The sequence below is a fragment of the Dermacentor albipictus genome, chromosome 7, assembly GCF_038994185.2.
Source record: "Dermacentor albipictus isolate Rhodes 1998 colony chromosome 7, USDA_Dalb.pri_finalv2, whole genome shotgun sequence".
In the NCBI taxonomy this organism is placed as follows: domain Eukaryota; kingdom Metazoa; phylum Arthropoda; class Arachnida; order Ixodida; family Ixodidae; genus Dermacentor; species Dermacentor albipictus.
The window spans coordinates 108,944,198-108,960,834 of NC_091827.1; the positions used below are offsets into that span (position 1 = coordinate 108,944,198).

The 16,637-nt window shown below is 45.4% G+C and overlaps 2 protein-coding genes across 10 annotated transcripts in view; one reads left to right on the forward strand and one right to left on the reverse strand.

Annotated features, from left to right (window-relative positions):
• Positions 1 to 12,926, reverse strand: part of LOC139048115 (uncharacterized) — a 97,432-nt gene extending 84,506 nt beyond the window's left edge. For 2 of the 5 annotated variants that reach the window (XR_011507523.1, XM_070522580.1), the window contains exons 1-2: positions 12,775 to 12,909; positions 1,431 to 1,597 (exon numbers count right to left, since the gene is read on the reverse strand). Coding sequence is in view for 4 of the 5 variants with exons in the window: in XM_070522580.1 (XP_070378681.1) it covers positions 1,431 to 1,557 (127 nt within the window). In the remaining variant the exon portion in view is untranslated. Of the gene's footprint in view, positions 1 to 1,430; positions 1,618 to 12,620; positions 12,655 to 12,774 lie in introns of all 5 variants that reach the window. The other 3 variants (XM_070522582.1, XM_070522584.1, XM_070522581.1) reach the window with 3 other exon arrangements.
• LOC135903462 (cytochrome P450 2D15-like) overlaps positions 1 to 16,637 on the forward strand; it is a 185,885-nt gene that overhangs the window by 61,726 nt on the left and 107,522 nt on the right. For 4 of the 5 annotated variants that reach the window (XM_070522576.1, XM_070522578.1, XM_070522577.1 and 1 more), the window contains one exon: positions 15,093 to 15,169. The exons of the other annotated variant lie outside the window; for it this stretch is intronic. In XM_070522576.1, the coding sequence (XP_070378677.1) occupies positions 15,093 to 15,169 (77 nt within the window). The remainder of the gene's footprint in view (positions 1 to 15,092; positions 15,170 to 16,637) is intronic. 5 annotated transcript variants of the gene reach the window in all.

Genomic DNA, 16,637 nt, shown 5'->3' on the forward strand with positions numbered 1-16,637 from the left:
GCTATCACGCGGGCTCTACCTACCAGTTGCGCCACTGACGTCGCTGACTTTCTCTTGCGTGACATTATCTTAGTGCATGGCGCCCCGCGCCAGCTGCTTACTGACCGTGGTCGTAACTTCCTCTCAAAAGTTATCGCCGACATTGTGCGTTCCTGCTCTATTCAACACAAGCTGACTACCTCATACCATCCTCAAACCAATGGCCTGACAGAGCGCTTAAACCGTACTCTTACCGACATGCTGTCCAAGTACGTTTCGAAGGACCACCGCGACTGGGACGTTGCCCTTCCTTACGTCACCTTTGCTTACAATTCTTCCCGGCACGACACCGCCGGATTTTCTCCATTTTATCTACTCTACGGTCGCGAACCGACCTTGCCCCTTGACACGGTACTTCCTCCTGCTGCGACCTCAACAACCGAGTATGCGCGCGACGCCATCGCTCTCGCCGATCATGCACGCCAGCTTGCCCGTGCTCGACTGACGGACTCGCAAACCACGCAGCAGCGTCAGTACAACGCCCGCCACCGTGACGTACAGTTTTCGCCTGGTGCACTCGTGCTCCTGTGGTCGCCCTGTCGTCACGTTGGACTTTCCGAAAAGCTCCTTTCGCGATACACAGGGCCCTACCGCGTTCTGCGCCAGGAGACGCCTGTGACTTATGAAATTGCTCCTGTGAGCTCAACCTCGTCATCTACTCTGGCGTCTAGTGATGTCGTGCACGTCAGTAGGCTCAAGAGCTACTACACTGCTTCAGAGTCCAGCCTTTAGTCGCTCCGGGACGGCGCTTTTGCCGCCGGGGGTAGTGCTACGGGGTAGTATTCCCAATGACGAAGAGCCGAGCAGGAAGAAGACGAAGACGACGATTGGAAGCTAGCGCGGGCTGTTGCCTCTTGGTCAACTGCGGCGTATTGCCTTGTAAATATACTTGTAAATAGCTTTTCGTCGGTGTCTTCCTACGTAACAATATAATTACCCCTGTTTGTCCTCAACTGACTCCATGTTTTTCTCGCAAATTATCCAATTTCTTCCCATCATCCTAGTATCTGCCGTCCTCGACTGTACTTTTGGATGTACAGTCGGGGACGGCAGATTTTGGACCCATTTTGGAACTCTAATCGACAATTAGTTATTCACCCTACTCATTGCTTGGCCTACCCAACTCCATTTCGTCCATCCAATATTGAATTGAATATCAGGTCCTATTATTTGCACTCCAATGCCCACCGCTGTCTTCCTATCTTTCAACACAACGCCTAGCGTTTTTATCCCGTCCCTCTTTGCATGGTATATAACTTATTCTCAAGCTTCTTTGTCAATCCTGAAATTTCTGCTCCGTATGTTGGTACCAGTGGAATGGAATGGCTGTGCACTTTTCATTTCAATGTTAACGGTAAGCTGTCAGTTCGCCGTATCCTACTTAGACACACCTGGACCTCCTGGCTCACGCGGCGGCTTCAGGCGCCATGGGGCTCCCAGTGTAATCGGCGAAGGGCAGGGAGTCGGAGGCCCCGCCGAGTGCCGGCGGTGATGCTTGCTCGCGCCGTCCTTCTTCATGCAGTTAGACTCGTCGTTGCCGCTTGAAAGGTTCCTCAAACTGCGAGGAAACGTTTACAGCTGCATACGCAATAGGATGTAGTTATGACGAACAGGTAGGTTCATGCCCTAAGTATAAGTTCGATATATCAGGTACTTCGACATACCCAAGCTCGCTAATAAAGAACCTAAACAAGCGTCAATGATGACTACTGTATATACACTGATTTGCCATCTCTATTAAAGGTACACCAAAGGCAAATACTAAGTCGACGTGCACTGTTTAAAAACCAATCCAGAAACCTCGCAACGCTTATTTCGTGCCAAGAAAAGACTTAGTTTGCGAGAAAATTGCACCTGAAGGGTCCGAACACCTTTTTTGAAAAATCAAATCTCCTGCCACCTAACCCGGGAAATGGCGACGTTGCACACGCAATCACCACCCTTTGCTGCCATCGGGGAATAAAATGGCGCCCGACAGACAGGTGCACCTAGCAAAGAGAGAGTGGCGGATTCGGCGCTACGGCTGCTTTTTGGTCAAGTGGCGTAGGCCATTCGGGCGTCCCGCGACGTCACGTGGAAGTTGGATGCTCTGCTACTTGCAGTTTGTGCGAGTTTCACGAGCCAGCAAAACAAGCGCCGAACTACGGGATAATGAAACTGCTGAAACGTGAAAGCGTGGCCGGCGTGGAATCGAGCGAAAACAACTTTTCGACCACCCGCATCGTTGTCAAGGGTAATTTCCATGTGTTCTTCGTTTCTAAAAATCAACTAGAACTGGACAAGTAGCATTTTATTTCGTCTTATAATACAATACAAATATGTGTTTTGTAGCGAGTGGTTCAGTACTAGTGACATAACCTAATTGAGGCGTGTTTTCGTCATCCGGCAAGTACTTGCATGTCCCGGGAGAGCCTCGGATCTTATCCTGCATTTACCTCAATTTCTCGATTATTAGTGCTCTGTTCACGATAATATTGACGCCTTAGATATTCTCGAGCACTAATCTGTCCATATAACTTTACGTAATATTGACCTTAGGTGCCCCTTTATTGTTGAAAGACGCCCGCACGTAATTTACTTAGTGGAGAGAAAATCGCGCGTAGTAGGCCAAAGTATTCGCCGTTTCCTCCAAATGTTTGTTTGCGTCACTATGAATGGCACTCTCGATGCATGTTATTGTGTACACTTCTTTCAGTCACTTCAGTCAGTAGACAATTTTAGTTTAACTTTGGCGAAATAGAGGGGTTAAACGAAATAGCGTTACCATTCCGCAAACGAATTTTGCTGAGTGAGAGTTTTAGTATAGGGTAATGGTGTAGTTTACTTGTGGGACGCTATTTGGTCACGCCTTGAATTCCACTAGCATAGTGCCACCTATGTGAATGTATCTATTGCCCAAGCTTTGTGTGTGCGCCCTGAAGGTGCGAGACGCTGCCAGGGAGTAGTCACCAGCCCGTTGTATTTAGGGGTCAGTATAAGCACTACAGGCTGTGTACCATAGGCTCCGTTTCCGTTCTCAGAGGCCATATGCCGTCCTCGAACCTATCTCGCTACTTCACTGATAGGGGGCGCTGCAATTTCGAATTTAGGTCTGAGATTTAGCCTTAAAAATCAAGGGCTTTGATATTTAATGAAAACAGTGAACAGACAGTGTCAAGACAGGGCCAGTGAAGACCTCGCGTGAAAGAATATAAATACCTTCGTATATGTGTAAACGAAGGCAATAGGTATATGGAAACACAGGAAAGAACAATAACAGTAAAGGGGAAGAGAAATGCGGCCATATAGAAACACAGAGCGCTACAGGGATACAATTGGTACGAGATGCTGCGGGGTATATGGAAAGGTGTAATCGTTCCAGGATTTAGATCTCGAAATGCGGTTATTTGCTTGAAATCTGGGGTACAATCAGGGCTCGATGGCAACCAGAAATCAGTGAGACGCCTGGCATTGGGCGCTGACGCGAAGACTACAAATAAAGCTATGCAGGGCGATATGGGTTGGACAAGTTTTGAAGTTAGGGAAACTAAGAGCAAAATTGATTATCAGGTACGACTGAGGGAATATGGACGAAAGGAAATGGTCTGGGAGAGTGTTCACATATCTGTACAAGAAAAACATTGATTCATAGTGGAGGAAAGAAACCTGCTATGAGTACCTGCTTATGAGGAAAAAAAACTAAATCAGGAAGGAAACAATTTATGACAACTCAAAGAGGAGCTCTTTACTTTTCGAAGCGAGATCAGGATGCCTTAGAACACGCACTTATAAAGCCAGATAAAACAAGCGAGGAGGAGCATCTGCTTCCTGTGGTAAAGCTATGAAAACGATGGAGCATGTTTTATTAGATTGTGAAGATATCTGCAGAATGGTCACCGTTAGGTTCACGAAGAGCAAGGGGTAAGCTAACTTCTCCGCAATATAGATTTGTAAGAGGCGATTGGAAGATTGGTAGAACAAAAGTATAGAAATGACCAACAACTGAGGCGTTTAGTAAAATAATAAACGGGGCTAGTTGGTGGACGCACATGATTATATTGCGCTTAGGTTTACACATACGAACGATAGGGACAGGACGCTAACGTCCGTAGCGCAATTGCGCTACGTACGTCCGCGTCCTGTCCCTATCATTCGTATGTGTTCCCAACAAAGTTCCCAATAGAGGTTCAGTATGTTGGTGATGGAACTTTTTTCTTGGGATTTTCCCCCCTTTTTCTTTTCTTTAACATAGGTAGGACATTAGCCAATATCATAACAAGTGCTTCATTTCACCACCAACCGCTCCTTCCAACGGGACGCTCATAGCGTACGTCTATTGTAGCGTCCATGTATTTTGGGATGCCTCGATGTCGCGCTTTTCCGCCGCTTCCTACAGGGTGGCCACAACCGCGTCATCTGCAATGGCGTCCGCCATGTTTGTGCCCACTCCTCGGCAATGCAAGGTTTGCGAACTGTTGCAAGCATTCTTTGACGGAAATAAAAGCACTTGGCGAAAGAAATAACACGAATAAAACTTATTTCACTCGTTAGCACTCTAGGGGGTTCCATTGCTGGTAATTTTACGACTTTATATAATTGCAAAACAACAGCTGTAACTTTTTCTGCATACATCATAGTCTTTTCTGGCATAGCATGATTTTTTAGTGCCTTTTCTCGTGGTGGGACTTTTTGCAGTTTTGTTTGTTGCACGCTGAGGGTCGGAATCATTTTTCGAGGCCACTTGGCTTAACTAGACAGACTGATTATGACGTAGTGGTTCTGCGGAAACCCGCAAGGTGCAGGGAAGCAGTTAATGAAGGGAAATTAAGACATGCACCCAAACGTAAGTGCTACAAAGGGAAACCCATACGGCTTCCTTGAAGGAAAAGTTTCGCAGTTCAAGAAAAATTCGTCATGTTCCGGGACTCGAACCTGGGACCTCCGCCTTTCCGGGCAGCCGCTCTAGCATCTGAGCTAACCAGGCGGCTAGGAAATGGTAGGGCGAAGTCCAATTTAACAACTCAGACGCAAAGGCAAGAATTTGACGGCGGCAAGAGTTTGAGACTTTAATGCCGCAGAAATATTTTATTGAGCAGCTTAATACCACCAAAAAAGATAAATGATCGCATTTTGCTTACCAAACCATGACCTAATTATAAGCGCGGCATATTAGGAGACTCCGAATTTATCTCCACACCCTAGGGTTCCTTACCACACACCTTAATCTACTTGCACGAGCGTTCTTACATTTCGTCCCAATTTCGCCCGTAGCGACCGGGGTCAAGCCTGCGATCTGAGCACCGCAGTGCGTAGGCACTGGGATGAAGCGACGCATTCGCGTCAGGAAGACCGTCATCCTCATCATCAGCCTGGCTACGCCCACTGCTGGGCAAAGGCCTCTCCCATACTTCTCCAACTACCCCGCTCATGAGCTAACTATGGCTATGTTGTCCATGCAAACTTCTTTATCTCATCCGCCCACCTAAACTTCTGCCGCTCCCTGCTACGCTTCCCTTCGCTGGGTATCCAGTCCGTAACCTTTAATGACAATCGCTTATCTTCCCACAGCAATACATGCCCTGTCCGTGCTCATTTCTTTTTCTTGATTTCAACTAAAGTGTCATTAACTCCCGGTTGTTCCCTCACCCAATCTGCTCTTTTCTTATCCCTTAACGTTACACCCATCATTCGTCTTTCCATAGCTCGTTGGGTCATCCTCAATTTAGATAAAACCATTTTCGTAAGCCTCCATGATTCTGCCCCGTAGGTGAGTACTGGTAAGACACAGCTGCTATACACTACTCATGAGGGATAAGGGCAACCTGCTGTTCATTACCTGAGAATGCCTGCCAAACGCACCCCAGCCCATTCTTATTCTTCCGATTATTTCCGTCTCAAGATCAGGATCCGCCGTCACTAGCTGCCCTAAGTAGATGTATTCCCTTACCACTTCCAGTGCCTCGCTACCTATTGTAAATTGCTGCTCTCTTCCGATATTGTTAAACATTACTTTAGTTTTCTGCAGATTAATTTTTAGACCTACTCTTCTGCTTTGCCTCTCCAGATCAGTGACCATGCATTGCAATCGGTGCCCTGAGTTACTAAGCAAGGCAATATTATCAGTGAATCGCAAGTTACTAAGGTATTCTCCATTAACTTTTATCCCCAATTCTTCCCAAACCAGGTCTCTGAATACCTCCTGTAAATACGCTGTGAATAGCATTGGAGAGATCGTATCTCCCTGCCTGACGTCTTTCTTTATTTGGGATTTTGTTTCTTTCTTTATGGAGGATTATGGTGTATGTGGACACGCTATAGATTCTTTCAGTATTTTTACATATGGCTCGTCTACACCCTGATTCCGTAATGCTTGCACGACTGCTGAGGTTTCGACCTAATGAAACGCTTTCTCGTAATCAATGAAAGCTTTATATAAGAGTTGCTTATATTGCGCACATTCCTCTATAACCTGATTTATAGTGTGAATATGGTCTATTGTTGAGTAGCTTTTACGAAATCTTGCCTGGTCCTTTGGTTGAGAAAAGTCTAAGGCGTTCCTGATTCTATTTGCGATAACCTTTGTAAATACTTTGAAGGCAACGGATCGGTGTATAATTTTTCAATCTTTGGCGTTCCTTTTCCTATAGATTAGGATTATGTTAGCGTTCTTCCGAGATTCTGGTACGCTCGAGGTCATGTGGCATTGCGCGTACAGAGTGGCCAGCTTTTCTAGAACAATCTGCCCACCATCCTTCAACAAATCTCCTGTTACCTGATCCTCCCCAGCTGCCTTCCCCCTTTGTATAGCTCCCAAGGCTTTCTTTACTCCTTCCGGCGTTACTTGTTGGATGTCGAACTCCCCTAGATTGCTCGCTCTTCCATTATCGTCATCGGTGCCATTGCTACTGTATTAATCTCTATAGAACTCCTCAGCCACTTGAACTATCTTATCCATATTAGTAATGATATTGCCGGCTTCGTCTCTTTACGCATACATCTGATTCTTTCCTATTCCCAGTTTCTTCACTGCTTGCAGGCTTCCTCCGTTCCTGAGAGCGTGCTCGATTCTATGCATATAATACTTCCTTATGTCAGCTATCTTACGCTTGTTGATAACTTGGAAAGTTGTGCCAGTTCTATTCTAGCTGTAGGGTTAGAAGCTTTCATACATTGGCAGTTCTTAATCAGATATTTCGTCTAATGCGCAAGCTTACTGGTATACTGTCTAACGATGTTACCACCGACTTCTATTGTACACTCCTTAATGATGCCGGTAAGCTTGTCGTTCATTGCTTCAACACTAAGGTCTTCTTCCTGAGTTAAAGCAGAACACCTGTTCTGTAGCTTGATACGGAATTCCTCCATTTTCCTTCTTACCGCTAACTCATTGAACCGCGTCTCATGCACCAGTTTTTTTCCGTTCCCTCCTCAAGTCTAGGCTAATTCGAGTTTTTACCATCCTATGGTCTCTGCAGCGCACCTTGCCGAGCAAGTCTACATCTTGTATAATGCCATGGTTAGCGCAGAATATAAAGTCTCTTTCATTTTTAGTCTCGCCATGCGGGCTCCTCCACATCCACTTTCGGTTATCCCGCTTGCGGTAGAAGCTACTCGTTATCCGCAAATTATTCTGTTCTGCAAACTACTGGAGTTTGAAATCAAGACGGCAATTGTTATCAAATATTTTGTAGAAAAAGCAATACGGCAGACACAGTGCAAGCAATTTCGTGGCGGGTCGGCGACATTGTGCTATGCATGTATTTTAAAGTAAATGGTCAGTGCATGATCACGTACAACGACACAGTTTGAACCACAATTTGACAATTTTTTCGAATACGTGGTTGCTCTTTCTTCTGAGGGCTTGTATTTGGTTTTCGTTTAGAAATTTGATACAACTTGACACTCCTCCTAAAAGTTGTGAAGCTGTTCTCGGTCTTCCAAACTTTCTTTTTACAGTCCTTGTGTACTTCCTGACGCTGCGTGTATTTTCTTGTGACGACCGCCAGCTATCTGATGAATTCTTCGCAGATTCAGCAAGAAGAGTAGGAGTGGGCGCGTCCTGCACCTTTCCAAGGAATAAATTATGAGATTACAGCAACCAAGGGTTATGGCTACACCAATGGAAATAAACTTTAACTGCTAAACAATGCAGGGTAAATTACAACAACAAGCAATAGCGCAGGGCTAGATGATCGTTTCACTCGGATGCATCAGCTTGCTTGGTGTACAGAGGAAAACGTGATGGTATTTCCACCAGATATACTAAGTTTCGGAGTGCACTAAAAGGTTCGCCTAAAGCTAGCGAGTCGAACGCACGTGGGTCTCACGTTTTACGCTTTGACATAATTTACTTGCAACTGGAACGAAAACAGACAAGGCCGACCACGCAGTAGGATTCAGCTTTATCTATAAAGGGCCGTTAAGATGTATGTCATTTATTTATTGTAATACTTACTGAAGGCGCTCAACAGACCCACGCGGGATACATAGAAAGGAAACTGATCTAAGGAACCATCTGCAGCACGTGCGCGAGTTCTAATAAAAAATATCTCTACAAGCAAGATGCAGCAAACAAGAATAAAAACGTTCATTTGAGTCTTCCAAGTAACTTCACACGTGCCTGGAGAAGCGTGCCAAATTCAGCGCTCATGGACTCAAATTGCATACACGCGAGTAGTTCTTCAGTTACCACTTCTCTCTCTTGATGTTTACCATCAAGAGAAGTCTTCGTTTTAACGCTTCCGCAAAAATACAAACGTTCGCCTGCCATTCCTGGTATGATTCTTGCGCAGGGGCACCCAACGTCCAGGCATTTTTTTTTTTTTGAGTGCCCAGACCAACCTAATGTGCAGACTTGCTTTGGCACGTGCACGAGCGAAGGCACTTCAACGGCGGACGAGCGTAAAATCTGCAGCATCTAACCCAATAATGAATGTAGCCATCGTGCACGGAGCGGCGCAGAGGAGAGCAACGAGGCGCCCTGGAAGGTTTCTCTTGTTAGCTTACGACGCATTCGAAAGGAGAAGTGATTTCTGAAACTCTACAAGATAATATACTCTGTCGTCAAATATACTCTGGTCTGACACTAATTAAAAGCTGTTTACACAGTCATTTGCCAAGAACGAAGTGAAATCTGCAAAAGCAACACCAAATTAATTTCGTAGCGGGCAGCCGGGACTGCCGCCATGTTTAGCGTGTTTAGCTTAAAGTACGTGAAGATGGTATCGTTAAATCTTGGAAATAGCAGGCGCATGCTAAATGCTAAAGGACGTTTAGTGTTCTGCGAACGCGCATTTCAATCCCGCTATTCCGTTAAGCCTGCTATTACGCTACACACGCTAACTTAAAAAATTAAAACTCTCTAGTGCGGACACAGTACCGGTGCAGCACGTACCCCGCAGAAATATTACTGCCCCGTACACTGCGTTTGCCGACATGCAAGCGTGTTTCTGGCGATGGCGCCCGACTTCATCTAATGTGCAGTTCGTTATGGGCCAGTTGCATGAGTATCGGTTGGTAAGTATCAAGCGTTTCTATTAGAGAATAATTCTTATCCCGATTCATATTCTGGTTCGACTCCGTATGACCAAATACATGTTCGGAGCTAACATTGCCACCTGTTTAACGTGCTTTCCGCCTCCTATCTGGCCACTTGTATATCAGTACACGCCAACGACGAATAAGCATCAGCTTGCACAAACATGTGCATTATATTCCCGTTGTAAAGATCGAAAGGGAATGTGCACACCTCAAGAGAGCCACTGGGCCACCGCGTTGACTAAGTGACTATGACATTGCTCTTCCGAGCACGAAGTCGCGGATGCCATTCCTGATACCGACGACCGCTTTCCGATGTGGGTGGAGCGCGAAACGCTTCTGTATTATGCTTTGGGTGCCCGCAAGATACCGTACAGGCTCGTGTAAGGACCGCAGCCCTACCATGGCAGCAAAAAATTTGGAAAATTTCCAACGAAGATGCTATCGTGTTCCGGGTCTCGATGCTGCGCGCACGCAACGGCGATTTTTCGCGGGCTCTGTACTTCCGCATGCCAATACCAGATGGCGAGAGCTGCGCGGTGAGCTCTGATACATTATTACATCCGGGCATCTGAGGTGTTCAGATGTTAAGACTGCGCCGGCACCATTTTGAACAAAATGTTCGGTCCTGTGCAAGAGTCGCTCCTCTTAAAAATTGTGATAAAAAAGTGCACACGAGTCTTTACGGTAATTCTAGGTGGTAAAAATTAATGCGCAGCCCTCCATTATGGTTTCCCTCAGAGCCTACTGTGGTATTTGGGGACGGTGCCTCCCTCCACCCACGCCCTTCTTCTCAGTTTAAGATTGGCAACGTTGCATATTTCGCTAATCTTTAGTTCTACCAATATTGCGACAATATGGCTTTCTAGAGGCGGGCTCTATGGAACGGAGGGTCATCACTTCATCTCTCTAGGTTAAATATTATGATTCAAGAATTTACGCGGGGCATTTGTAGGTCTTAGTTCCAAGCACAGTATCGGCGTCATCTGTGCCACGCCCAGCGCGTTTTGTACTTTTCGTTTTTCTGCGAGAAGAAAAGTACTAGGATCCTTGAAATTTCATATGGCCACACCGGCGGTCTTGAGCACAACGACATGACTTCGTTGAAAAGCGTGGCACACTTAATGATTCTACTTTCTACGTCGCAACTCTGCCAAAGCTAAGCTATGGAGTACCGATTAGTATCCGGGGAATTTTTGTGCAAGGTCACTACCGCTGACCGTTCAATCTATGCGAAGCGGAGTCGACATGTACAGTCGCGATCAAATTGAAGGTGATCGCTTGAGGTGCGACCGGCGGGCCTTCCAAGCAGCATAGCGGCCGATTTCGGAACTGCGAAGTTATAAATTGCGCTGCCTTCTTCCCCTTTTACACTCGTCCAGGCTGCAACCGTCACCCCCAAAATTAACTCGCCACATTTTTTTGCTTGTTACCCTTTCATTGCAATGATGTGTGTGCGTTCCTGCCTCATGCATACATCGGCTCACAATGACGCTTCTGTGCAATAGCTGATAAGGCAGTCGAAATGGATTCGCAGGTTATCTCGTGAAGCGTGACGAAAAGCTGCGAGTTGCCAGACGGGAGTGACAGCTGCTCAGCGAACAGCAAAAGAGAGAGAGGGAAGCTATCTAATGTTTCCCTCTTGACTGACGGTGATGACGTAACGTGGCGCTGCTCCTAGTTTCGGTCGCCGCTCGAGCGATCATCTTAAAATTGATCGCGACTGTACAAGGGGTAGGACGGTCTGCGATTTAGTATTTATTCGCGGCTGCCTGCTTTCATGGCAAAATGCACGGCGGTGGTTATGTTGTTATCGTTTAAGCGCATTTCTACCGATGAAACTCCCTGATTGCGGTGAAATGCTAATAAGCCATCTTCGAACATGAGATCATTGCACAAGGTGCGAAAAAAAATCCAAACACGTGCGACAGAAGCGCGAACTCTTAAGAACCGGTGAACTCGCACTCACTCACGCAAGATGTGTTTTCTCCGTTTTGAGTTTTGAGGGCTTCCTCTGTGTGTTTGGCTTGCGTTTAGAGTAGACACTACCTAATTATTTGCAGAGAGAAAATACATCTTCCACAGTGATGACTCTTAGTTGAACAAGGAGTGTCGCTGGAGCTTTGTTCAACTACAGTTCATTATGTCAGGACTCCGTGATCCTGTAAAATTCTGTCCTGTTGGAACTTCCACAGTGTTATCATCGATGCATAAATGCCAATTTTGAGCTAAATGAACGAACCATACCTCTGCGGTCACAGCGGTCACAGCTCAATCTGATGGTGCCAATAATACACGACAATCATGTAATTATGTAGCTAAGATAAAATATGTTACGGTGGAGCTCTGCATATTTAAGTATTTTTTTCTGCGTAGAGCTATTCTAATGCCGCCTCATTCGACCGATGTGCAACATAAAGTATAGCACAATTTTGAAGCGGTGCAGACGTGAACTGGCTTTGCTGCTTCATGAACATCATGTAGCGACAACTTCTTTTGGCGAAAACTCCCGTAAACACCACGCGTTGACCGGTTCAACCGATAAACGGCTACAAATTGAATTCGTCCAGTGGTGGGTGGGATGAAAGCATGCAAGGGGCGCCCTGCAATGACGACCGCTGATCGTATTACCGCGCAAAGACAGTGCGATTTCGTTCATCTTCAGAAGAGGCAGAAAAGCTATCATTAGTGTTCTGCAACCGTAGAAGAGTCAATCTTTGCGCAGTTGAAAGAACAGTAAGCTCCGACAAGTGCACCGTGTATGCAAATGGCTGCGGTACGGGCTGGCGGACCACGCGAGGAGCAATCTATGCTAAGGTTAGTTTCCGCAGCTAGAAAGCGAACACACTCCATCTCGCTGCTAACTGCGGGCGCGTCCACAATTAACAGGGACTGACATAAATATGATGATTGAGGCGAAAGTACAGATGCCATGACGGCATGTGCTTTCGCGAGTAGGTTAGCTGAATAAATGATAAGTGTTATCTGCTTGAGCCATCGGTATGACTCGTCCGAGCTATAAGGAAGCAGACCAACGGAAATCTTGGCTTGCTTCTCATGCTGACCTGAGGCTCGCCGGGCGTGAAGCCAAAGTGGCCCCTGCATGCAAACGTTAACCCGTCATGCGTAGTGCAATTGACGCGTGATGCGCCACTGCGTCTGAAGACGCCTGCCTTTTCTCCCAATAAGAGGAGTACGTTCTGTGAAAATCGTACCTACCCAGGCTGTGACTGCTGGGTCGGAATTCTCACCGCCCACAAACAATTTCTGTGACTCGTTCTTCTCTTCTTCTAATCTTACCTAAGCAGGTTGGTGTCCGCAGCAAAAGAAATTGACGAATTTGTTGGTTAAAGCGATGACTTAACAGCGTCTACTTGCTATGCAGTGGGGATGATTGTCTCCTTCGTCGCATGTTATAAGAATGATGATAATGAGGAGGATCGCCTCAGTAGTACGTACCAAAGGGGGAATGGCCATGACCCAGGTGTTTAAATTTAAGGTAAATTACGATTATATCAATAAATACAGGGCAAGCTTTAGCTCCAAGCGTAATATATTAATACATGGGAAAGGGGAAATGGTTTTTCTCGGCAGCCAAAGCACAGAACATAATGGGGTTTGTCACGTTAAAAAAAGTGATCTATTATTGACTGCTGCGAGCGATTTCCTTTATTTAGGCTGTCATTTTTATATATACTGCTGAATATTGCAAAATATAGAAAAACAAAACAATCATGTTTACAACTCTGTAGCTCAGCAATGAAAAATGACATAGTTCTGGAAACTGCGTTTAATACTACACTTTAGCTGGACGAGATTACTATAAGACCAGGTCTGTGAAACATATTACTATTGTCTGAATTGGACGTTTGAAAATAATTGCAAATGTTCCAAGAAATCCACCTAAACTGTAAATTGATATACCAAATTTGTCAGCTTTAGGGGATCTAACGAGTGTAGTCTCTGGTGCTGCAATGTCTCCTTTTGGAGCAGGGAAACGAATTTGTAACCCGCTTCTATTTTTTGAGGTTACCAATTTCCGGTTAGATCTATAAAAGTTACAGGCACGGATCACTTTTTTGCTTCCTACAGTCACTTGAATTTAGATTTGTTTCTCAAGTTCAGCATATTTCATTAAATCCGCCTTTTATTAATCCAAGAAAAGCATTTGTGCTTTTTACATATATTGGAATGGGCGGCATTGCAGTTGGACGCGGATTAAAACTTCCTCTTAAAGCGGCCCTGAAACACTTTTCTAACTAGTCATGGAAGGTTCCGCCAAGTTAAGACGCAGTGAAGGGCAGAAAAAAATTCACCGGCAAGAAAGCTACTTTCTGTCATAAGCTTTTCTTTCTGCCCTTGGTTGCGTCTTCGTGAATAAGATGAAGGAACTGCCCACCAACAAGTATTGATAACTCATAGACTGACCTTACTATTATACGACATGGTATCATGAATCTCATGCCTTTAAATTTTTCGAATTTTTTACCTACAAGTGGTGTATCACACCTGGCGCCCTATAACGTAAAACGATTCCAGTTGGTCTTTGTTCCAATCTCCTGACGTGAAATTTACGTAACCGCCGATGCAAGCATCGGGTAGTGACGCGCAGTGTTGACTGAACAGCCCAATCAAACACTTTCCTCGTTTACAGGAGATCCCTTGTGTTTGCTTTCAAAGCGAATTAAATTGCCTACATCGATAAGTTTTTCTTATCTAAATGGCTGAAAAGAGGTGAGGAGCACGCTTAAGTCGAGAGGGTTTCCTGGGTCCCAGCCACAGCACTTAAATCAGATAACCGAAAGAGAGGGTGGTGCCGGTGTCTGCGATTAGCGCGTTTCCCCTTACCTGCGATAGCTGATCGAAAATCGCGATGGCGTGCTGCGAGAGGTTAACAATGCCGCTGAAACGGATCTTTAGCAAAGAACAGTTGGCAGAGTGATGTATGTACGCAGAAAGGCCTCGATAACGTTATACTATACCATGCAATAAGTTCATTATACGCAAATGAATGAATGCTGGATGTTTAATGGCGCAAGGACCAAGTATGGCAAAAGAGCGCCATATCCGTGGTAATGGGTTCGCAGTGTAATTATGAGTTCTATGAAGTTGTTGTGACGTGGCTTTAAAGAGGCATTAAAAATAGTCGCTCTAAAGTGCGTAAAACCAGTGTAATAAGATTATGGCGATGACGTACGACGTGTACTACGAACATTAAGATGCATTTCAAAAGATTGATACGATGTGTAAAATATAACAGGTTATAAGATTGGCTAGAGCACTACTGCCTCCTTAGAGCCCTTGAAATGTAAGGTCCTGGAGGCATGTGCTGTGCAAAACAATTATCGCAGTGGCAAGCTCTGGAACGAGGATGATCTACGAATTAGGTGGGCTTATAACATGTAGGACAGCATCATTTAGGAAGTTGAGGACTGCCTTGGTGTTAAACAGCGGTTCCTTACCAAGAAACATAGCCGGGTGTAGAGGGATGTAATAATGGTACGTATACGGAAAATGTTTCTTTCTATTCGTTTCAGCTTCCCGACACTCCAGGAGCCCGTGGAGGACAGTCAGCCTCTCACCGCATCTACCGCAGGTTGGAGGTTCACTTCCAGTAAGTAGGGAATGATGGGTCCCAAATGTGTGTCCTATTCCGAGACTACAGTATGGGACATCTGTTCGCCCTGATTTTGTTGCGGATGACCAACAAAGTAACTGTGGCTTTATCACATGCAGTTTGTTATTTATTTCTGCGTCCCACATGCCTAGCTAGTGGTTTCGCAGTTTCTTTCGTATGAAAGGTTTCAGATCTGTGAGAGGCACTGAAGCAGTAGTATTAACAGCAAGAGATGCAATTGACGTGGCCATCTGGTCTGCCAGAACGTTTCCTCCGATTCCCCTATGGCCAGGTACCCAGCATAGAATGATATGCTGGTTGAGTAGATAAGCTTTGCACAAGTCAGAATAGACCGCAGTGAGTACGGGATTTTTATGTTTGCAGAGTGACATTAAGGCCTTCACCACACTTAAGGAGTCTGTATATATAACGGCTTTTTTTTAGTTTTGATTTCCTTATATGCTTTACAGCCGACCATAATGCACAGGCCTCTGCTGTAAAGATACTTTTTTCTTTATGTTGTACGTCGGACTCCGAGGATGGACCGACGGCTGCATACGACACTCCGTCATGTGACTTGGAAGCGTCTGTGTAGAACTCTTTGCACGAGTGCTTGTACTGAAGTTCTAGGAAATGCATTCGGATTTCGACCTCAGCAGCACGGTTTGAAACTTTTAGATAGGATAAGTCACATTCTATCACCTGCCAGTCCCAAAGAGGTAATAGCTTGGTTAGGCGCATTAAGCGATGTTCGAGGAGTGGGACATGCATTTCATCACTAAGCTCCTTCACACGCAGCGAGAAAGGCTGTCTTATAGAGGGACAATTGCGGGAAAGTGTAGCACACGTCATATCGGTAACGGTATTAAAACATGGATGTTCAATAGTAGAGTGCACTAGAAGGAAACTGATGTATGATCTCTGCAAGTGGAGTGACCACTCATTCGATTCAGCATATAATCTTTCAATCAGGCTTGATCTGAAAGCACCAGTGACTAAGCCGCTACCTAGATGGTAAACAGGGTCTAGAATCGTTAGCGTGCTCGGGTGGCAGAGTTATATACCACGGTGCCATGATCTAGTCGTGACCGAATCGGGCGCTTGTAGAGATTCATTACACACTTCTTGTCACTACCCCATGTATTCTGGGATAGAAGTTTCATTAGGTTCATTGCATTTAGACATTATTCTTTCAGATATTTAACGTGTTGAATGAAAGTGAGTCTATATTCAACCAATTTCCCTAGGAATTTGTGCTCTTTGTTGATAGGTATTTGTTGTCCACGCAGTTCTAACCAAGGAACCGGGGCCAGGCCTCTCTTTCTTGTAAAATGAACACAAGAACTTTTGTTGGAATTCATTTTAAATCTATTTTTCTCTCCACACTTTCACACTTTGCTCATGCCATGTTGTACCTGTCTCTCGCACACTGTGAGGTCACAGGATTTGAAACCTATCTGAATGT